Below are 19689 nucleotides of genomic sequence, written 5' to 3'. Positions count from 1 at the left end.
CACGAGCTCCCATCGGGCCAGATCCCACACTGCATGAGCTCCCATCCGGCCAGATCCCACACTGCATGAGCTCCCATCCAGCCAGATCCCACACTGCACGAGCTCCTCAACTGCCCCTCCAAGTGGCCTCACCTTTTCCAGGTCTGCGCAGCTGCCAAAGTCTTGCTCAGAGAGGTAACTGATGAGGGACTGTCCTTCTGATGGTCTTCTAAACATGCCTTCTCCAGAGCAGAGGTACTGACCACCCTCTGTGGGAATTGAAGTGTGGATATAAAATTTCAGTCTTGAAACAAAAACTTGTAACAACCATGCTTCTTCAAGAAGTCTGATGATCTTACTATTAAAGGTGCTCTCAACTCTTCCCAGGGAAGAAGGAATTGGATAAAAGACATCGATCTTCAATGACATTATTTAGACTCTTTAAGAGTCCCAGAGCACCAAACCTCTTGGAAGGAGAATGGTGGAATAAATGTGAGATCCTAGAGATAACCCTTTTACTACCTAAATTTATCCACAGTAAACTGTCCTTCCTACTCCACCGAAAAGAGAACTAACTCAGTGCTGAGTGCAGCGAAAAGACATAACTGCTCCCTTCCACCTGTGAGTGAGTCCCACGTGGATCTTGTCTCCTGGGAATTACACAAAGACCCACAGTCAAGGCTCTCGCTCACTCAGGTTGTTGTCACCTGTGGTTCTATAGATACATGTGGTGGTACCCAGAGCATAAGAGAGTGTGGGGACCACAGGGAGTGGAGTCACAGTGCTGAAGATGGCAGAAGGACAGGCTCGAGTGAGAGAGCACAGTGTCCTCCACAGGCCCCTCAAGTGCTCAGCAGGCTCAAGGAGAGAGCAGAGCAGGAGAGTCTCAGCCTGTGCCTTCCAAGTGCTCAATCACTGTTCTCCACACAGAGAGCTGGGGCGCTGACTGCACTGCTCTGGCCAGAGGAGGGAAGGGCTCTCTCAAATTCACCTCATCATTGTGGAGTCTAGTGTCCGTGACCATAGTGGGAAATACAGCACACATACAAGTGAGCAACAGATACAACATTTAACCCTCTCATTCCCAAAGCCTTCGCAACAGTCCGAGAACACAGAACACATGGAGGAGATGAGATGCTAGTGTGTCTAAGGGGAAAGAGTCCAGGCGACACCAAGGTAAAAACAAATCAAAATGGCTTCTAGTCTCCTTCTCCTCTGTCTTTTAAACCAGTGTGACAAAAGTGCCTATAATTACTAACCTCTTGACAGACTCCTTTAAAAGACAGTTTTCAGGTGGTAAAATCAAAACTAGGAGTATCGAACTTTTCCAGTACATTGATACTATGTTTTAAAACAGTATCAGAAAATTTATCTTCTGTAATAAAAATGAAACTCAGGAAAATACTTAAAAGCAACATCAAGTCAATTCTGGAGAAGTCAAAGATGACGGCTTCAAAAGCAGAGGATTTAGTCAGCAGAGCGAAGGAGAAGCTTCAAGAGAAGGTGGACATTGAGCATGCTGACACATGGCTGCAATCTTAGCACTTGTAAAGAGGAACACAATGTGTTTTGGGGCCAGGACCGGTGACATAGTGAATTCAAGTCCAGCATGGACTATGAAGAAAAATGTCTCACAAACAAGGAGGTTGGTAAAGGTCTCGTACGATATAAGAAACTGGTATTCAAAAGTAAATTAAAAATTGTCAGTCAGGTGGTGGTGAATGCCTTTAATCCCAACACTCTGGAGACAGTGGCAGGTAGAGAATCTCTGAGTTTGAGGCCAGCCTGGTCTACACACTGAATTCCAGGACAGCCAGGGCTACATAGAGAAACCCTGTCTCAAAAACAAACAAATAAACAAAATGTCCAGTGTGGACGCCTGAGATGTGAGCAGCATGCTCTGGAAGAGAAGAGGATTAAATCACATTCAACTGTTTTCCCTGACTAATAATGCCAAGGTTTCAGATGCTACGCACACACACACATATGCGCACATGCACACGCACACACAGTAATTTTGTATCCTTCTTGAGGGTCTGGCAGTAGGCTCTGCTTCTGTCTACTGAACTAAAGAAAAGCCAGCTGCCGGGCGGTGGTGGCGCACGCCTTTAATCCCAGCACTTGGGAGGCAGAGGTAGGCGGATTTCTGAGTTCGAGGCCAGCCTGGTCTACAGAGTGAGCTCCAGGACAGACAGGGCTACACAGAGAAACCCTGTCTCGAAAAACCAACTAAATAATATAAAATAAAATAAAATTAAATTAAATAAAATTAAAATAAAATAAAATAAAATAAAGAAAAGCCAGCAATCACCACAGTACTTTGATAAGAAACAACAGAAGAGATGCAGAAGAGATGGTTTGTTGCCTAGCCAGATGGCATACCACATAACCTGCAACACCATTCCAGTGTCTTTGGCTCTGTAAGCCACTGGGTCTCTGTCCTGAGTCCCCACCTCCTAAGGGCACCCATTCAACTGACTCAGTACTTCCTTTTGCTCACTCACAATCTGTTTTCTGGCAGTTTCTTCTCCATAGGGACCTGCAGACTTTCTTCTTTAACTTTCCCTTATCCAAAATAACACACCAGTGACCTCTCCATTACTAGCAGGTGTTAGCTCCTGGTCCTCCCTCGCCACTGTTTTACTAACACACCCAGACATTAATAACTCCATCATTATAGTACTCAGATGAGAGGGAAAGAGGAGAAGGACAGAATTACTAGAAAACGTTCCATGACTAGCATGGGGTATGCAGGCACACAAGGGGATGAAGACCGGTGAAGGAAAAGGAAACAGGGACTCTGGATCAGACAAGACCCATGCAAGCATACAAGGAATAATACATATTCTGGTGTTAAGTCAAGGGAAATAATCCACAGTCAGTCTTCAGTTAAAATGCGCCCTGCCACTGCCCCATCATGAGGCCTTAGTCAAACAGCAGGCCTCTGTTTCACCCTTGGGCAAAGTGGAATTGCTTTATCTTGACTATGGTTTCCAGAAGCTATTGGTAGAATGACTAGGGCATTTGGAAGCATGTTTAGGGCATGACATGTATCATGTGAACTAGCAGTATCCTCTTATAGGTAGGTCCCAGCACCACAATAGGATCAAACCAGGCAGACTTGATTTGACACCAGACTGGAATGGAAAAGGTTTTGAACTAAGCGAGGTGGTCACAGAGGAACAGAAGAACGAAGGGGGGGGGCTCCCAAACCTGCAATGGGGTCTTCAACTATAATGGTGATATTCCTGGGGCCTCCTGCAGGTAAAGAGGGACAGAGGAGAATCCAGACACAACAACAGGATTAGAGAAAAGGGAAAAGACCACACCAACCCATGACTTTTACCTGGCAGAAGTGGTGACATTAACTCCCAAAAGGGAACACCGGGGCTGAAGGGGGGGTAACTTGGACAAGAGGCTACAAGACCCATGCTCAGACCCTTCTGCAGAGGATTTTTCTGGCTCCCTTTCCCATGCAGGTTACCATGGTTTCTGGAATCCACACAGATTCAAGAATGGAGCCAGGGAGGCTGGGAATGTCACTCTGTAGAGCTCTTGCCCAGCAGGAATAAGGCCTTGGGTTCCATTAAAAAAAAAAAAAGGGATGTGGGGAGCAGGGAAGTTTTGTATGCTCAAAGACCACTGCCCTCATGTGGAGCGACACCAGGGCTCCAGTAGATGTGACTTGAAGATCCAACCCCAACACGCTATAATTGAGAACGTTCATGGAAAGAAGCTTTGATTTGGAGATTTTTCTCCTAAGGAGTTCAAACAAGCCATGTTAAATCCTTGAAGGAAAAGAGATGAATATTTGTTATTCAGGTTTTAGTTGAGGCCTTGAGTTTTCATCTTTCTAGAAATTACAGAGAGACAAGGGCAAACTCCAGTTGCCAAAGGAAATCTCCTTCATTATGTCTCATTAAATACTTCCTATTTTATTTTTATTAATTTTGTATCTGGGGCTTTGCTGACCCCTAATGGCTTTGAGCACAAAAATTAGTGTCATGCTTACTGTAAGGATGTTCTACCACAAGTGATGCCCACACAAAGCCTACAAACCCTGGTTAGCCCATGAAGACGGGCAATGTGATGCGGGAACAGCGCACCCACCTTCCCCACCCAGCTAGCAGCTCTCTTTGTGCAAGGGTGGGGGTGCAGGGCGAACTGCCTCGGTCTGGGCTAGTGACAGCAGTCACCCCATCTACTAGGTCCAAGGTCACACTGCCCACCCATACTCACTACTAACCCTGGTAGTTGTACTAAGAGTACTCTGCGTCAGTATTATAGCCTGTTCAAACCTCTAAGGGATCACGACAGAAGGAATCTAATAGGATTGTCTGTAAACCTCTTTAAGACTCTGCTGAAGTCACAGATTCAGTCAAAGAATTCAGTTAAAACTTCGATACTCATACTATCCCAATGCTAAGGAACTATGGAAGAATCAGAGAAGCATTTAGTACTTAGCTTCATTTAAAGGAAAGTATACAACATACTCAGGCTTCTTCGGTTCTACACAATAAATGTCTTTCATGACAGAACAGAGCATCATGTCATCAGGATGTTTCTTCTCTCTCTGCCATCTGAAAGCCTTAAGAGCAAGCCCTCCCTCCCTCCAGTAGCCGATGCTCATCCTTACCTGCCGCTCCTCTGGAGGCAATGTTGGTGTCCGAGTGGGAGCGAATATGGCTCTTCTTTGTCCCGCTGGCGACAGGTGCTGTCTGCCCTTCTGAGAAGCTGGACCTTCGGAGGACGCTGCCTGCCTGACTCTGCCTACCTGCCTCTTGGTCCCCTAGAGAAGAAGCAGCAGAATCCGGCTTCTGAGAGCTGCTGGAGGAGAACAAGTGCAAGCTGCTACTCTCGCCGTTGCTGCTGTGACTCTGACAACTGGCAGTCCGGCCATGAGGGTCTGGGTTGCCAATGGCCAGGTACTCAGGCCCCTCACTGACATCACTTGGGGAGTCATTTTGGCTGCTGACCCAGGATGCCTCTAGGGGGCTAGTCAGAGTGCTGGAGCTCATCTCCTGTGCGGTCTGTGGGGAACCCTGGGCTAGAGTGGAGTCTGAAGGCAGCGGAGCTTGGGTGGTTTGAGTCTCTGCTGGTGAGAGGCATTCTCTGTCTTCTTGAGGTTGCCAGGGAGGGCTAGAGAGCGAAAAGGAAGTAGATCTTCTCTCTGGAATATAGAAAAGGTAAGGGGAAAGAAGGAGATCTGGAGTTCTAAGGTACATACACAGGCCTACAGGAAGGGTGCTCAGGACACGTGTCACACAGAAGAGGTCAGCCTAAAGTAGCCGGTTTAGAAGCAGCTACAGTGAGGCCACGGGTACTTGACCTAGTGGCTTTCCTGCTTCTCCACACAAATCACACAACTGAAAGTGAGAGAAGTCATGAGAACAGCAACCACACAGGACTGTTCTACAGATCAAATGACGTAATACATACAAATTGATTCTAACACAACCCAGCATGGCACAGGTACTCAAAAAATGCCTGCAACTAAAGACCGTATTTGCAACATGGAGCAGAGGCCCAGAAGCCTCTAATTATGCTCTGTAAGTTCCCATTTGTTTTTGTAAGGCAGGGTCTCATTCTGTGGCCCTGGATACCCTTGAACTTGTTACCACCTTCTCCTTTATGTCTTCTGAGTGCTCAGAGTATAGCTATTTACCACTACACCAGGCAACTGCTGCTGCACACCTTTTTATGGCCTATCACAAGACGTGAAGTTTGACGACTTATACCAATCCAAGCCTAGATTCCCAGCCCGTAATCACTCTCAAAAGCTGCTTTCCAGACACATGAAGATACGTATAAGGACTGCCCATTCCCACCCCTACAACAACCTACACTTTCAAGGCCAGCCTAGGCTACAAAGTAAAACTCTACCTCAGTAAACAGAATGAACAAATGAATGAAAGAGAAAAGGAAGGAAGGGAGAGAGGGAGGGAGGGAAGAAGGGGAAGAAGGGGGGAAGAAGGAAGGAAGGAAGGAAGGAAGGAAGGAAGGAAGGAAGGAAGGAAGGAAGAGGTTAAAAAAAGGAAGGTAGGTTTTGGCCTGTGAGCACTCCCAGAAGTCCTGTACTTCCCAGGCCTAAAATACATGCAGCAATCACATGGCCGCATACCTGAGCTGTGGCTGGACTGCAGCATGGACTGCGGCATGGACTGAAGGCTGGAGGAGGACCCGAAGTAGGAGTGCTGAGCATAGCTGGCTGGAGGGGTGTATGTGGAGCCAGGCAGAGCAGTCAGACTCTGGCTCTTTGTGACCAGCAGTGGGCTCTCCTGCTTTCTGGCAAACTAAAACAAAACAAACAAAAACCATTTCAGAGTGGAGCACAAGACCTCGGAGGAGACACAGTCATCACTGCAGAAATGCTGACAGAGGCCAGTCTGTGGCAGTGCACCTGGACCGTAGCTACGTTCTACCCAGTAGACGACACGGACACTGTGAAGTGCTGCTGTAGCCACAGCTTCTGCACTGGAATCCTAGTGTATTTTCCCCTGTAAGCAGTGCAACAGTGAACTTAAGCCTGGGAAGGTGGTGCAGGAGTATAGGTTCCTTGCTCTGCAAGTGTGAGGATGGGAGTTCATATCCCCAACTCCAGTGTAAAATCCAGGTGGGCATGACAGCCTGCATGGGAAGCAGAGGGTCTCAGGAGCAAGCTGGCTACTAGTTATATTATTAACTGTATCAACAAACCCCAGGTTCATCTAGAGACCCTGCCTCAATACATAAGCTAGAGAGCACTCAACACCAGTCTCTGGTCTCCACACATAGATACAGACACACAAATGCATGTGCACCTGCATGCACTAGTATACCCACACACCTGGGAACAGGCAGACAAACATGTATGTACACCACACATAAATACATGCCAGAATTATGCATGTGGAATCAGAAGTCAGATAGACTGGTGGTCTAAGCCATGCACATCACTTATAAGCATCTGACCTAGGCTCTGGGTGAGAAGACAAGTGTGTGCTTTAGGGCCTCTTTTTCTTTTTTAGACAGGGCCTTGCTATGTCACCTTGGCTGACCTGGTACTCGTGATGATGTAGCTCAAACTATCCTGCCTTCAAGCTTGTGTCAATCCCTGCCTCTTAGCCAGCCAGGAGCTGGGATTACGACAGTGAGTCAGGCCTGGTCCTGGCCCTTAGTGACTCAACTTCTTTTCTTACTTTCTTCTTCTGTGGTAGGTCATACGTTCTTATGTACACATGTTCACCTGTGCACAAACATGTGGAAGCCAGAGGTCACTACTGCGTGTCCTCCTCTATCATCCACCACCTTTTTGAGACAGGCTCTCTCACTGAACCTGAGGTTTCCAGTTAGGCTAGAGCAGTGGTTCTCAACCTGTGGGCCCTTTGGGGGCATCAAATGACCCTTTTGTAGAGGTCACCTAAGACCACTGGAAAACAGAGACACTTAAATTCTGATTCGTAACAGCAGCAAAATCACAGGTTTGAAGTAGCAACAGAAATAATTTTATGGTTGGGTTCACCACGCTATGAAGTGGAGTAAATGGTCTTGGTATTCAGAAGGTTGAGAGTCACTGCCTAGACTAACGGGCTGGCAATCCCCACTGCTGCAGTCAGATATGCACACCTCCATGCGTGGCTGTGCACGGCTTCTGCGAATCTGAACTGAGGCCCTCCTGCTTTTGTAACAAGCACTTTAACCCACTGAGCCATCTCCCCAACCCTTGAGTGACTTTCTTTATAAAGAGATAATGTCTTCCTCCCAGAGTCACAAGGATTAAATAAGACAGCGAGTACTGTGAAGTACTGAGCAAGCCTGGCACAAGGGGAGTGTTCTGTGGATGGTGACCACAGTCGACGTTATACAACCAGGAGAGACAGGAGACCTCCACTCTACAAGGTGTTTGGATTGAAATGTTAACAATGGGGTAGGGAGTTTTGTTTCCTTCCCTTCCATCCTCTTCTAGGCCCCTCACCCTCCCTCTCCCCTCTTTTTATTATTAAGATCAGCTCTCAGAGCTTGGAACTTATATAGTGCAGGCTGGCCTCAAATGCTGACCCTTCTGCCTCAACCTCCCCAGTGCTACGGTGTCGGCCAACTTGACACAATTAGTTAATCAGGTGGAGGGAACCTCCGTGGAGAAAAATGCCTCCATCAGGTTGGCCAGCAGGCAAGTCTACAAGTTATGGTTGTGTAGCTTAGTGTTCTAGGATCCCTACAGTGGAGAGGGGGCCGTCTCTGACTCTGTCTGCTTCTGTAGCTTGTTATGCTTGGTTTGACTGACATCCCTGGGAGGCCTGCTCCTTTCTAAGGTGAGGCAGATCTGGGGGAGAGAGAAGGTGGAGGGGAAACTGCAGTTGGAATGAAGAAAAAAACAAAAACAAAACAAAAAACACAACAGGCCAAGCAAGGCATGAGGAGGGAGCCAGCAGCACCCTTCCATGGCCTCTGCATCAGCTCTGGCCTCGAGTTCCTGTCTCAGGGGACTGTCACTCAGGGTGTACAACCCAAATAAGCTCTTTCCTCCCCCGAGATACTCTAGGTCTAGATGTTTGTTATAGCAATGGACAGCAGACCAAGACAACAGTCACATACCACCACACCCGCTCTTTGACAACAGTCACAGACCACCACACCCGCTCTTTCCAAGCATTTTAAAACTAAGCCTGTCAGCTCACAGCCGCCTCAGTGAGGAAGTCATGAGTGACTGTGGAGTGTACATCATGGTGAAATGGAGAGGCCTGGGACAGACATGGGCGATTCTTCACCCCTGTTACCATGGACGCGTCGATCTGAGCCAGCAGACGGGGGTTGTTCTGTTCCACAGCTTCCAGGCACTGGAGCATGGCTGTGACGTGGGCGTCACTCAGCAGGAAGGCAGTTTCTAGGAAAAAAAGAGGTACCACAGTGCTGAAGGGAAGCTTAGAGAAGGAGACAGAATACAGAGGATCTGAGGAAGAGCATGCCTCTGTGTAGAGGAGGGACTCGGGGACAAGTACAGTATAGGAAAAGCTGTATGCAGTCTAACATAAGAAGTCTCAAAATCAGAAAGGCCCAGAATTGGATCCGGGCCCCGAGTGCCTCTGGCCATCAGCTAGGCTCTCTGCTTAGAAAATATCAGTCCTACTGCCCAGCTCTTTTAACAGTGAGCAGCACATTAAACACTCAGCTCGTGGCCTTTTTTCTTACAGTCTGCATGGAGGAGCACAGGACACCTTAGCATGGGTGTGCTTCATGGGAGGTGAGAGGAAGACTGGCTGTGTGTTTCTCAGTAGAGTCTATGGCATCAAGTGAAAATTAGGAGAGGCTGGCTTCAGAAGTACTCTACAGAGGAGGAGAGAGATGGGAGATAACATGGAACTAATGCAAAGGCCCATGTGGCCTCTACTTACCTGTGTAGAATTTTCTAATGTACTGTCTGTCCCCGAGCAGAGGCCGGAGCTGGGCTGAGAGACAGTGGCACTGCAGGCTGTGCTGCAGCCACAGCTCCGCGACAGTGTGCTCACTCACGTTCTCTGTGTCGCTCTGGCCGCTCTCATGCAAACTGATGAACTAGGGAGGCAAAGAGGCCCGAGTCAAACACAGATCCTGGCAGACACAGGTAAGGGCAGGCTACCAAGAGGTATCTTCTCCAGCTAGCTTCTAGAAGGTACAGGAGGAGGAGACTCACGGGATGGATAGATTTTCTACTCTACCAGACCCCAGGTTAGTCCCAGGAGGTAATCCCAGGAGAAGCAAGGCTGCTACGTTTGGCTCTTTGAGTCCTATCTCCAAAGAGGCACCTACTCTAGGATAGGCACAGGAAGGACACCAAGGGCTGTGACCTCTTGACCTCTCTGACTTCTCTATTTCAGAAAGTCTTCAGAGAGAAATGTGGTATGTGTATATGTAGATAGGTGGGTCTAGAAGAAAAAAAGAACACCACCAAAGATTTACTTAAGAACAATTTTCCCCAGTTTTTGCTTCTCTTATGTGTATGAGTGTCTTGCCTGAATATAACTTTGTGTATCACATGGATGTGTTGCCTGCAGAGTTCAGAAGAAGGCATCATATTCCTGGAGACTAGAGTTACAGTTGGTTGTAGGCACTGGGAATTGAACCCAGGTCCTCTGGAATAAAAGCCAGTGTTGGAAGCGACCCTGCTTAAACATTAATGGCCTAAGTCAGCCATAGGCCTAAGTCAGCCATACGTGTCTACTGACACAAAGTCTTGGTCTCTGTGGGAAAGCACTAACCCTAGAACAGATAGCTATAGATCTTGTAGACAGGTAGCCCTGGTGGAAAAATAATAGCCTAAATCAGAACAAATGAACAATAGATCTTATAGACAGATACACAGTGACCGGTTCTGCACTGCTTCTTCTGTGAACTCTTCACCCAGCCAATATCCTGTTCCTGAGAATACCTGCACTCTCCAGGAACAAAGAAGACCCTATGTCATCCCCTTCCCCACATTCTGCTTCTATGTGTTTATAACCCCATATGGAAAAATTAAAATTTGACAGCTTGATCGGACTTCCAGACTTGCTGTCCGTTTCCTGCGTGCCCTTGTCCCCCATTCTCTCTTTCAGGTGGTCCCCTGGTCCCAGTCCACCGCCCTGCAGACTGCGGCAAGCCAGTGCTCTTAACCACTGAGCCATCCAGCCTCAAGGTTCTCTTAAGAGTTCTAGTTGTAACAACCTCTGTCTGGAACCTTCTCCTCCTTCAGTGTTTCTAAGAACAAGGTCTCATAGCCAGAATGGGCACCACAGAGTACATCAGTAGCAATGTCTACAGCACCACATCTTAGGTGCGGCAGCACATGCCTGTTAAATCAAGGGCAGCCTGGGCTACCTAGTTAAACTCTACCTCAGCAGACAGAATACAATGAATGAATGAATGAATGAATGAATGGAATGAAAGGAGGAGGAAGGAAGGGAGAGATAGAGGGAGCAAGGAAGAAAGGAAGGAGAGAAGGAAGGAAGGAAAGATGAGGAGGTAAAAGAAAATAGTAGGTCCTGGCCTTTTCACAAACACAGAAGACTAGTATGAAACCCTGTGGCTTTGTTCTCTGAATATTTAGAAAAAAAGTATACTTCTTGACCTCATCTTAGCAATAAATCCAACAGCTGGGGTGCACATGAAACAAAACAGGCCATACAAAGAGAGATAAAGAGGGACGATGGATGGATGTTTCAGAGTCATTTCATTCACCTAATTTAGATGCCTTTAAATTTTTCTATAATAAAAAGTTAAGTGCATACATAAAATGGTCACTGATTATTCTAGAGCCAGCTGTGCAACTTTGTTGGACGATTTCACTAACTGTAAACATGGGGCACTATGTGGAGCTCGAGGCTCGAGAATCCAGAGCAAGCCAAAGCTCGTATGGCGGCACTCAGAGCACTGGACTCTGGACTCCAGAAACTGCTCTCCTTTCTGCCTCATGCACCTTTCTGCACTCAACTTCCTGCCACTGGTCCTAGATTTTTTTGTTTGTATGACTGTTGTTGTTTTGAGAAAGGGTCTCTCTGTGTAGGCTTGACTGTCTTAACTTGCTCTGAAGATCAGGCTGTCCCTGAACTCACAGAGATTCACCTGCCTCTGCCTACCAAGCTCTGGGATTAAAAATGTGATTTTTAAGAGTTTCATTAAACTCTTTCCCTCTTTCCCAGGAGATGAGAAAGCACCCTGGAGTGATGAACTTGTAAGGCTGCTTGGTTGGTTAAGCTTCCTCTCTCAGTCAGTGACAACTACCTCAGGGAGAAAAGACTCTTCCAACAGAATACTCAAGAAGACTTGCATCCACCCCAGTGAGCCAGCTTCCCTTTCATTCTTACCTTCTCAACATGAAGGGCTGAGTGTGGACTGAGCCAGCGAATGTCTTTCACAAACTGCCAGTAATCAGCCTGGCGGCAACATACCTGGCAAACAGACAGCAGTGTGAGTAGATTACCCACCCAGACAAAGCCCCACTTGGCTGTTGAGAGAGATGGTTGGGGGAGACAAAAGCTGGACCCAGCAGCCCAGCTCTGTAATATCAACTCTTGAGAGGTGGAGGCAGAAGATCTTGAGTGCAAGGCCAGCCTGAGCTATATAGTAAGACCTTATTTCCAAAAATAAGAAAACAGAACAGAAGGTGGGGAAGGAAGAGGGGAGAGGGAGAGGATGAGAATAGCCTGGTTTCCACAAAGGCTGCCAACAGCAATCAAAGGAATGTACACACTTATTCTTTAAAAATTATTTGAATTGTTTTTGTGTGTATGGGTGCATGTGTTCACATGTTCACAGAAGTCAGAGATCAAGCTTGGGTGAGGATCCTCAGGAGCACCTTTCCCCTTATTTTTGAGACAGTCTCTCAGTAGAACTCCTCGGTGTGCTGGCCTGACTGGCTGGCCTGTGACTCTTAAGGAGCGGCCTGTCTCTCTGCCTCACCAGCACTGGATTACAGTGAGTGCCACCTCATCTGGTTCTGGAGATTGAACCCAGGTCCTTGTGAGGGAGCACTCTACTGGCTGAGCCCTAAACCGTTCTCCTGAATAGATACTGCAAGCATATGACCTGAGGGTTACCTGCCTTCTTCTCCTTTTCTCTGCACTGTTCAGTTTCCTACAAGGTAATTCTTAAAACTAATCCAGCTAGTTGTTAAAAAACCAAAGCTCTGGGTTCTATTCCCAAGGATTGGGGAGAGGGGTCAGATCAGGTCAATGGTAGGGACCACTATAAACAATTATATGGCAATTCATTGGAAAACATATAACAATAGTTAAATTTGAGCCAGTAGAGTGCTCCCTCACAAGGACCTGGGTTCAATCTCCTGAACCCAGGTGAGGTGGCGCTCACTGTAATCCAGTGCTGGTGAGGCAGAGAGACAGGCGGCTCCACGGGATTCCTTTAATCTACCAAAACTGAACTGAGAAGACAGAAAACCTGAACAGAGCAATGAATGATACTTTAAAATCACTGTCAAAACATGTCCCAATACAACAGAGCTCAGGACCAGATGGCTCCAAAACAAATTACCAAGCCTCTAAAAAGCTGTGATATAAAGCCAGACAAAGATAGAACAAAAACAAACAAACAAACAAAGTTGGCCAAAATCCCCAATGAACATAAATACATAGCTTGTCAACACAGCACTAACAACCTGAATCTACAAGCACATTAAAGAGACTGTACAAAAGAAAAAAAAAAAGAGAGAGAAAAAGAAAAAGAAAAAGAAAAAAGCCGGGCAGTGGTGGCGCACGCCTTTAATCCCAGCACTTGGGAGGCAGAGGCAGGCGGATTTCTGAGTTCGAGGCCAGCCTGATCTACAGAGTGAGTTCCAGGACAGCCAGGGCTACACAGAGAAACCCTGTCTCAAAAACCAAAAAAAAGAAAAAAAAAAAGAGATTGTATGCCAGCCAACAGGATGGCTCAGTGAGTGGGTAAAGACACCTGCTACCAAGACTGCCAACCTGAGTTTGATTCCCAGAACCAATATGGAGGAGAGAGAGAACCAACTCTGAGTGCACACCACCCACAATAAATAGGTAAACGTAAGAATCTTTGTAAAAAGATTATATGATCTACAATGCCATCCTTACATCTAAGGCTCAGGGGACACAACTGTAAGAAGAGCCATAAGACTAAGATGCCTGCTGGGGCACATGTGACAGGGAAGCTGCACTATGAAACCTTAACAATAGGATTGCCTAAATAAGAGCTGCACAGTGACAGCATCAGTTGAAATGTCAAAGTGGAGGGGAAAATTTCACAGGGCCTGACCCCTAGAAGAGCTACAGATAATCAATAGCTGCTTAAAGAAGACAAATCAGTCTTCTCTGGAGATTTCTATGTTATTAGCATATTATAATCACTATTTTACACTTTGCCCTTTTCACTTAACACACCTTGTAGCTGACCCCAAATCACAACTATAATATATATGTGTGAGCGCGCGCGCACACACACAGAGGATCCAAGGGTAACTGGTGGCAGTTGGTTCCCTGCTTCTACCTCGCTGGTCCCTCAAGTGGTCAGACTTGGCAGCGCGCACTCACTGAGACATCATGTTGGCCCATTAGCTGTTTTTATAATTTATATGTGTATATATATTTTAAAATATATGTGTATACATATTTAATATAAAAACCAGGAGCTGAGCATGGTGTCCCACGCCTGTAAATGCACACAGGAGAGAGAGCAGGACGATCTCAAGTTGAAGGTTAGCCTGGGCTATGTTTCAAGACGCTGTCTCAAAAATACAAAACAAAAGCAAAAAATGGGGACAAATAGAAAGAAGTTATTCATATTACTTTCATAAGTACACACTCTCTGGAAGGAAGCTAGTAAAAAGTAGTAACTTACAGGACCAGAAGATAACAAGAGACTTTTCACTATATATTTTTTTATACTCTTAAATTCTTAAAAATAAATAAATAAATATTCTTTAGCCATGTAACCATGTAAAGTGTATTATATAGTCAAAAATTAAGTGACACATATGGTACAATCCTATTTTAAAAGGCATAAGATTACCTTTTAAATATAAAAATTTAAATATACAGAAAATAAAGAACATCCAAAAGAATGCTCAACAGTGATATTATTACTTGGTATTAAGTTTATGGGTGAGAGTTATTTTTCTGAGTCTTTATGGCATATGTTAAAGTTTGAACAAATAAGGAATATATTATGAGTTGGGCACAGTGTCATACAACTTTAATCCTAGAATTTGGGAAGCAGAGGCCAGCCTAGTCTACAGATTGAGATCCAGGATAACCAGGGCTACATACATAGAAATTCTGTCTGGGGCTGGAGGCTGGGGAAGACGACAAAATCAGGCTACCTTAGGCTGGAGAGATACGGCTCTGAGGTTAAGAGTGCAGGCTGCTCTCCCAGAGGACAGTTCCCAGCACCCACATGTGGCCCACAGCTGCCTGTAACTGCAGTTCCAGGGCATCCAATGCCCTCTTCTGGCTTCCATGGGCACTAGGCACACATATGGTGCACATACATACATATAATATATACATAACAATAAACCATTTTAATTGGGCCATCTACACTGCTAAGCTGTTTCTTGTGCTAGGGGAGGGGCCCTTTCACTTTTACTCAGCTGAGCCATCTCAGGAACTGTCTCCACATTCCTGAGCAGCAGAACAGAGATGTTATCAATACACCTGGCCTTATAGGCACCATAAAAGGTGTCCCTGATGGGCTGACAACAATGAGATCCCGCTAAGATTCCATTACAGCTTCCCAGGGGCCCTGAGTGGTTAAAACAAAACACAGCTCACATCCATAGCACATCCTTTTGAAAACAAAGAGGAGAAAGGACCAACAGGAATCATTGTGTCCCTTCCTCTTTCCAAGGGCACAGCACCCAGCTTCCTGATGATACAGCAGCCTGAACCTTTGAAAGTACTAAACTTTCTGGAAGGAAATGACAGGGGCAAAACAAGTCTGACACCAGAATTTAACTCTTAGACTTTAACAAGGCACAGGGCTGCAATAAAACTGACATGGAGCTTCTGTGTCAGAGTTTTTCCTTCTGGAGCCTCTGTGTACTGTGTGATGTACATTTGGCATGTGTGTCTGCACGGCAGGTGGTTCTCTCTGCTCACACCTACTGATGCTAGTGTTGTAAGTGCCCAAACACATCCCTTAACATGCTTCATTCTGAAGGACGGGTGCTTTTGTAGGATAGCTTTCATGCTATGGTTTTTAAGAACTCTTAACAAGAGATGCTAACGCCATTCTGCATCTGCAAGCTTGTTTTACTTGAGAGTCTCACCAACATTTCCCCCTTTGCAGACCAGATGGTGAGACTATCATCTAACTGCTTACGTTACTATGTGACAATGTAAAATTAGTAACAGGGCCAAGAAAAGAACTTCTGTTATCAAGGCACAAGCACTTTAACCACTGAATGACAGCACACTAATCTGGTAGCTATTTTGGTCACTAGCTTGGGAAATTTGCACTTTGTTTTTAATAAAACATTCTGGCAGGAATCCCAACCTTGTGAATGGAACACTGGGTAGTTCAGGTCTACAAATTAGCATAAAGAACACTAGGATGGAAAGCAGTCTCCAGAGAGAGAGAATATCCTTAGTCACATCCTGCTTGTTGGGTGGGGCAGACGGCCACATGGTAGTATGAAGGAGAGTGGGTTCAGATCTGGAGCTAAGCACTGAGGTCTGAGCTGAGTGTCATAGACTGCTTCAAGGAAACAGAGGGAGGACACAAGAGTACACACAATGACTCCATCTTTAGAACCCTGTAATGAGTGAGGGAACTAGCTCAGCAAGTGAGGGCACTGGCCACGTCTAATGCCCTGAGTTCCATCCCTAGGACCCACATGGCGAAAGGACAGACCTGAGTTCTGCAAGCTGCCCTCTGACCTTCACATACATGTACATAAATACATACATATATACATACACATATACATGCCATTTTTTAAAAAAAATGTTTAATCCAAGAAGAAATTCAGGAATAGAAACTGAAGAATGGTCACAGACTCAGGACAATGCTTCTTGTGGCATCAGAAGTTAATACCATACGAACCAAGAAATGATGGTGGCCAACAATAGTGCATTTATTAATCAAGGGAGAAACAGTCCTTGAATTAAATAACATGGATGCCATTTTCTTCTTTGTTTTTTGTTTTTGTTTGTTTGTTTGTTTGTTTTTTGAGATAAGGTCTCTCTGTGTAGCTCTGGCTGTCCTGGAACTCATTCTGTAGACCAGGATAGCCAGGAACTCACAGAGATCACACTGCCTCTGCCTCCTGAGTGCTGAGATTAAAGGGATGGCATTTTCTTAAACAGCACTGCAAGATCACCAGTGGTAAGAAAGATATTAAGATTTCAATGAATTAAGCTGTTTTCAAGGTTCTTAATTATATATACCACAGGACAACATGCAATAGGAAAACAATTAATTACTTCAAGTTTTTATTAATTAATTTTGTATGTTTATGCACACATGCTGTGGTGTCTACGTAGTAGAGGTCAGAGACAACTGGCAGTTAGTTCTCTTCTTCTGTCAAGTGTGTCCCAGAAATCAGACTCAGGTTGTTAGGTGTGGTGACACATGCTGAGCACCTCACTGGTTATATGTCATAAGCTATGCAAGACAAATTTATTTATTGTTCTATGGATTTTCTTTATAACGTAAATACTATCACCCTTACTTGTACAGATGAGACTATGACTATGGTTGATAAAATGGTTTCTAGGGGCTGGAGAGATGGCTCAGTTGTTAAGAGTACTGGCTTTCTTCCAGAGGACATGAATTTAATTCTAGCACCCAGTTACAAGCGTCTGTTAACTCTAGTCCCAGGGGATCTGATGCTCTCCTCTGATCTCTGAGGCACCAGGCATCAGGCAGCATACAGATAAACATTCAGGCAAATTACCATAAATATAAATAAATAAAGAATTTAAAAATAGTCACTCTAACTAAAAAAAAAAAAAAAAAAAAAAAAAAAAAAGCCAGGCTCTGTGACACACACCTTAATCCCAGCAGCACTTAGTGAGGAGAAGCAGGCAGATCTCTGTGAGTTCCAGGCCGGCCAGTGGTACACAATGAGATTCTGTCTCAAAAAGAACAACAGAACAAACAAACAAAAACAAAAACAAAGCCGATGCTATGTTCTAGGCCCTAGAATCAAGGGAATGACTCATGATTGTTGCTTTTTATGGAAGAAAGGACTTTCCGATGGTACTGACTTAGTACTCTAGAGGGATGGACCATCATGATAGGATCAATGTTAAGGGTCCTTAAGAAAGAGCTCACAGAAAGGAAAAGTGATATAAAAGCAGAAATAAATTTCAAGACATTATGCTACTGGGTTTTGAAAAGTGGGGGCCAACAGCCAAAGAATACAAGGGACATAGCTTGGAAGCTAAAAAGACAAGAAAGGAGAAATTTTTAGTCTGGCGATAGTGGCCCAGGTCTTTAATCCTAACACTCAGGAGGCAGAAGCAGGCAGATCTCTGCAGTTCAAGGTCAGCCTGGTCTACAGATCAAGTTCCAGGACAGTCAGGGTTATGCAGAGAAACCCAGTCTTGAAACAAACAAAGAAATAAACAAAACATCAGGAAGAGGAGAAGGAGGAGGAAGAGGAGGAGGAAGAGGAGGAAGAAGAGGAAGAAGAGGAAGAGGAGGAGAAATTAAGAAAGAACTATTTAGAATTTCCTAGAGAAGTACAGCATGGCAGACACCATGGCTTGAGCTTAATGAAACTTACTTGAGAATTCTGACCTCAAGAGCTGAAAGATAACAAATCTATAACTAGCCAACAGTTTCATCTTTGTTTTAGAATCAACAGGAAACAAACTGATCTAACCTCTTGCTGATGTGCTGCCTGACCCCAGCAGTTTACTCATTACTCTGACTTCTATGGCACACCAGGCACTAAGTGACATGTTCTGGATACAGAGAGAGGGGGAGAGGATGAGTTCTACATACCTGGTCATGGATGAGCCCATGATACAGGATGTTCTGCATGTCCCTGCAAAGCCGCTCCAGGCCACCATACTTGGACCAGACATTGGGGCAGTTGGCTGACACCAAACCCTCCACAGTAGTCTTCAAATTACCCAGCAACTGCCAGTGCTCTCTCCTGAAATCATACCAAATGGTTGGTTAAGTTTGTTATGCCTGATCCTGATCATACAGATCAAAAAATAAATAAATAAAAATAAAAGCAAAAGAAAAAAGCATCTCCTGTCCTCCATCCTAGCCTTCTATCCCCTATTTATTTTTCACTTCAACATTAAGTTCCACCCTGAGAGTATTACTGTTATAAAAACTCAAACCCTCACACTTACATAGTATATTATGAATATTTGTCGTTTTAGGAGGGCATCCCATTAAGATTCATTTCTGAGCCAGGCAGTGGTGCTGCACACCTTTAATCCCGGTGCTAGGGAAGCTAAGGCAGGCGGATCTCTGAGTTTGAGGCCAACCTGGTCTACACAGTGAAACCCTGTTTCAAAAAAGCAACAAAAGATTCATTTCTGAATAATGATAACATATACACAAAAGATGAGAACACTCACCTACAACCACAAATACATATATTTTTAGTTCTCACATGTACGGATGTCTTTGCCTACCTATCTGCCTGTAACCATGTGCATGTATGGTGATGGTGGAGGCAGAGGGGCATTGGATCCTCTGAGACTGGAATGACAGGTGGTTGTGAGCTGTCATGAAAGTGCTAGGAATTGAACCCGGGTCCTCTGGAAGAGTAGAAAGTGCTCTTTACCACTGACTCATTTCTCCAGCCCAAAGTCAAAAGCCTTTTATGTTGGAAACCAAGCCCAAGCCAGCCATGCTTCTTTTGTTTTGTTTTTGTTTTTTCAAGACAGGGTTTCTCTGTGTAGCCCTGGCTGTCCTTGAACTCAGAAATCCACCTGCCTCTGCCTCCCAAGTGCTGGGATTAAAGGTGTGCGCCACCACTGCCCGGTGTCAGCCCTGCTTCTTATTCACTATATTCCCAAGCAGTAAGTGGAACACAGTAAAGGGCAGAGGGCACCTCTCTCTCTCTCTCTCTCTCTCTCTCTCTCTCTCTCTCTCTCTCTCTTTCTCTCTCTCTCTCTCTCTCTCTCTCTCTCTCTCTCACACACACACACACACACACACACACACACACACCCCAGATAAGAACACACACATACACACAAGCATTATAGATAAGAACATAAACAACTTTTGTAATTTTTTTTTGAGACAGTGTCATATACTCTAGGCTGC

General features: G+C 45.3%; 1 protein-coding gene across 2 annotated transcripts in view; it reads right to left on the bottom strand.

The window, feature by feature from the left end:
* Rubcn (rubicon autophagy regulator) overlaps positions 1 to 19689 on the bottom strand; it is a 57365-nt gene that overhangs the window by 17990 nt on the left and 19686 nt on the right. For both annotated transcript variants that reach the window (XM_028752252.1, XM_028752251.1), the window contains exons 2-8: positions 18400 to 18553; positions 11778 to 11861; positions 9351 to 9510; positions 8736 to 8842; positions 6101 to 6272; positions 4616 to 5149; positions 133 to 248 (exon numbers count right to left, since the gene is read on the bottom strand). In XM_028752252.1, coding sequence (XP_028608085.1) covers positions 133 to 248; positions 4616 to 5149; positions 6101 to 6272; positions 8736 to 8842; positions 9351 to 9510; positions 11778 to 11861; positions 18400 to 18438 — 1212 coding nt within the window. In that variant the 5' untranslated portion in view covers positions 18439 to 18553. The remainder of the gene's footprint in view (positions 1 to 132; positions 249 to 4615; positions 5150 to 6100; positions 6273 to 8735; positions 8843 to 9350; positions 9511 to 11777; positions 11862 to 18399; positions 18554 to 19689) is intronic.

The sequence above is a fragment of the Grammomys surdaster genome, unplaced genomic scaffold (assembly GCF_004785775.1).
Source record: "Grammomys surdaster isolate TR1022 unplaced genomic scaffold, NIH_TR_1.0 125889, whole genome shotgun sequence".
In the NCBI taxonomy this organism is placed as follows: domain Eukaryota; kingdom Metazoa; phylum Chordata; class Mammalia; order Rodentia; family Muridae; genus Grammomys; species Grammomys surdaster.
This window is presented reverse-complemented; position numbering and strand designations above follow the sequence as displayed.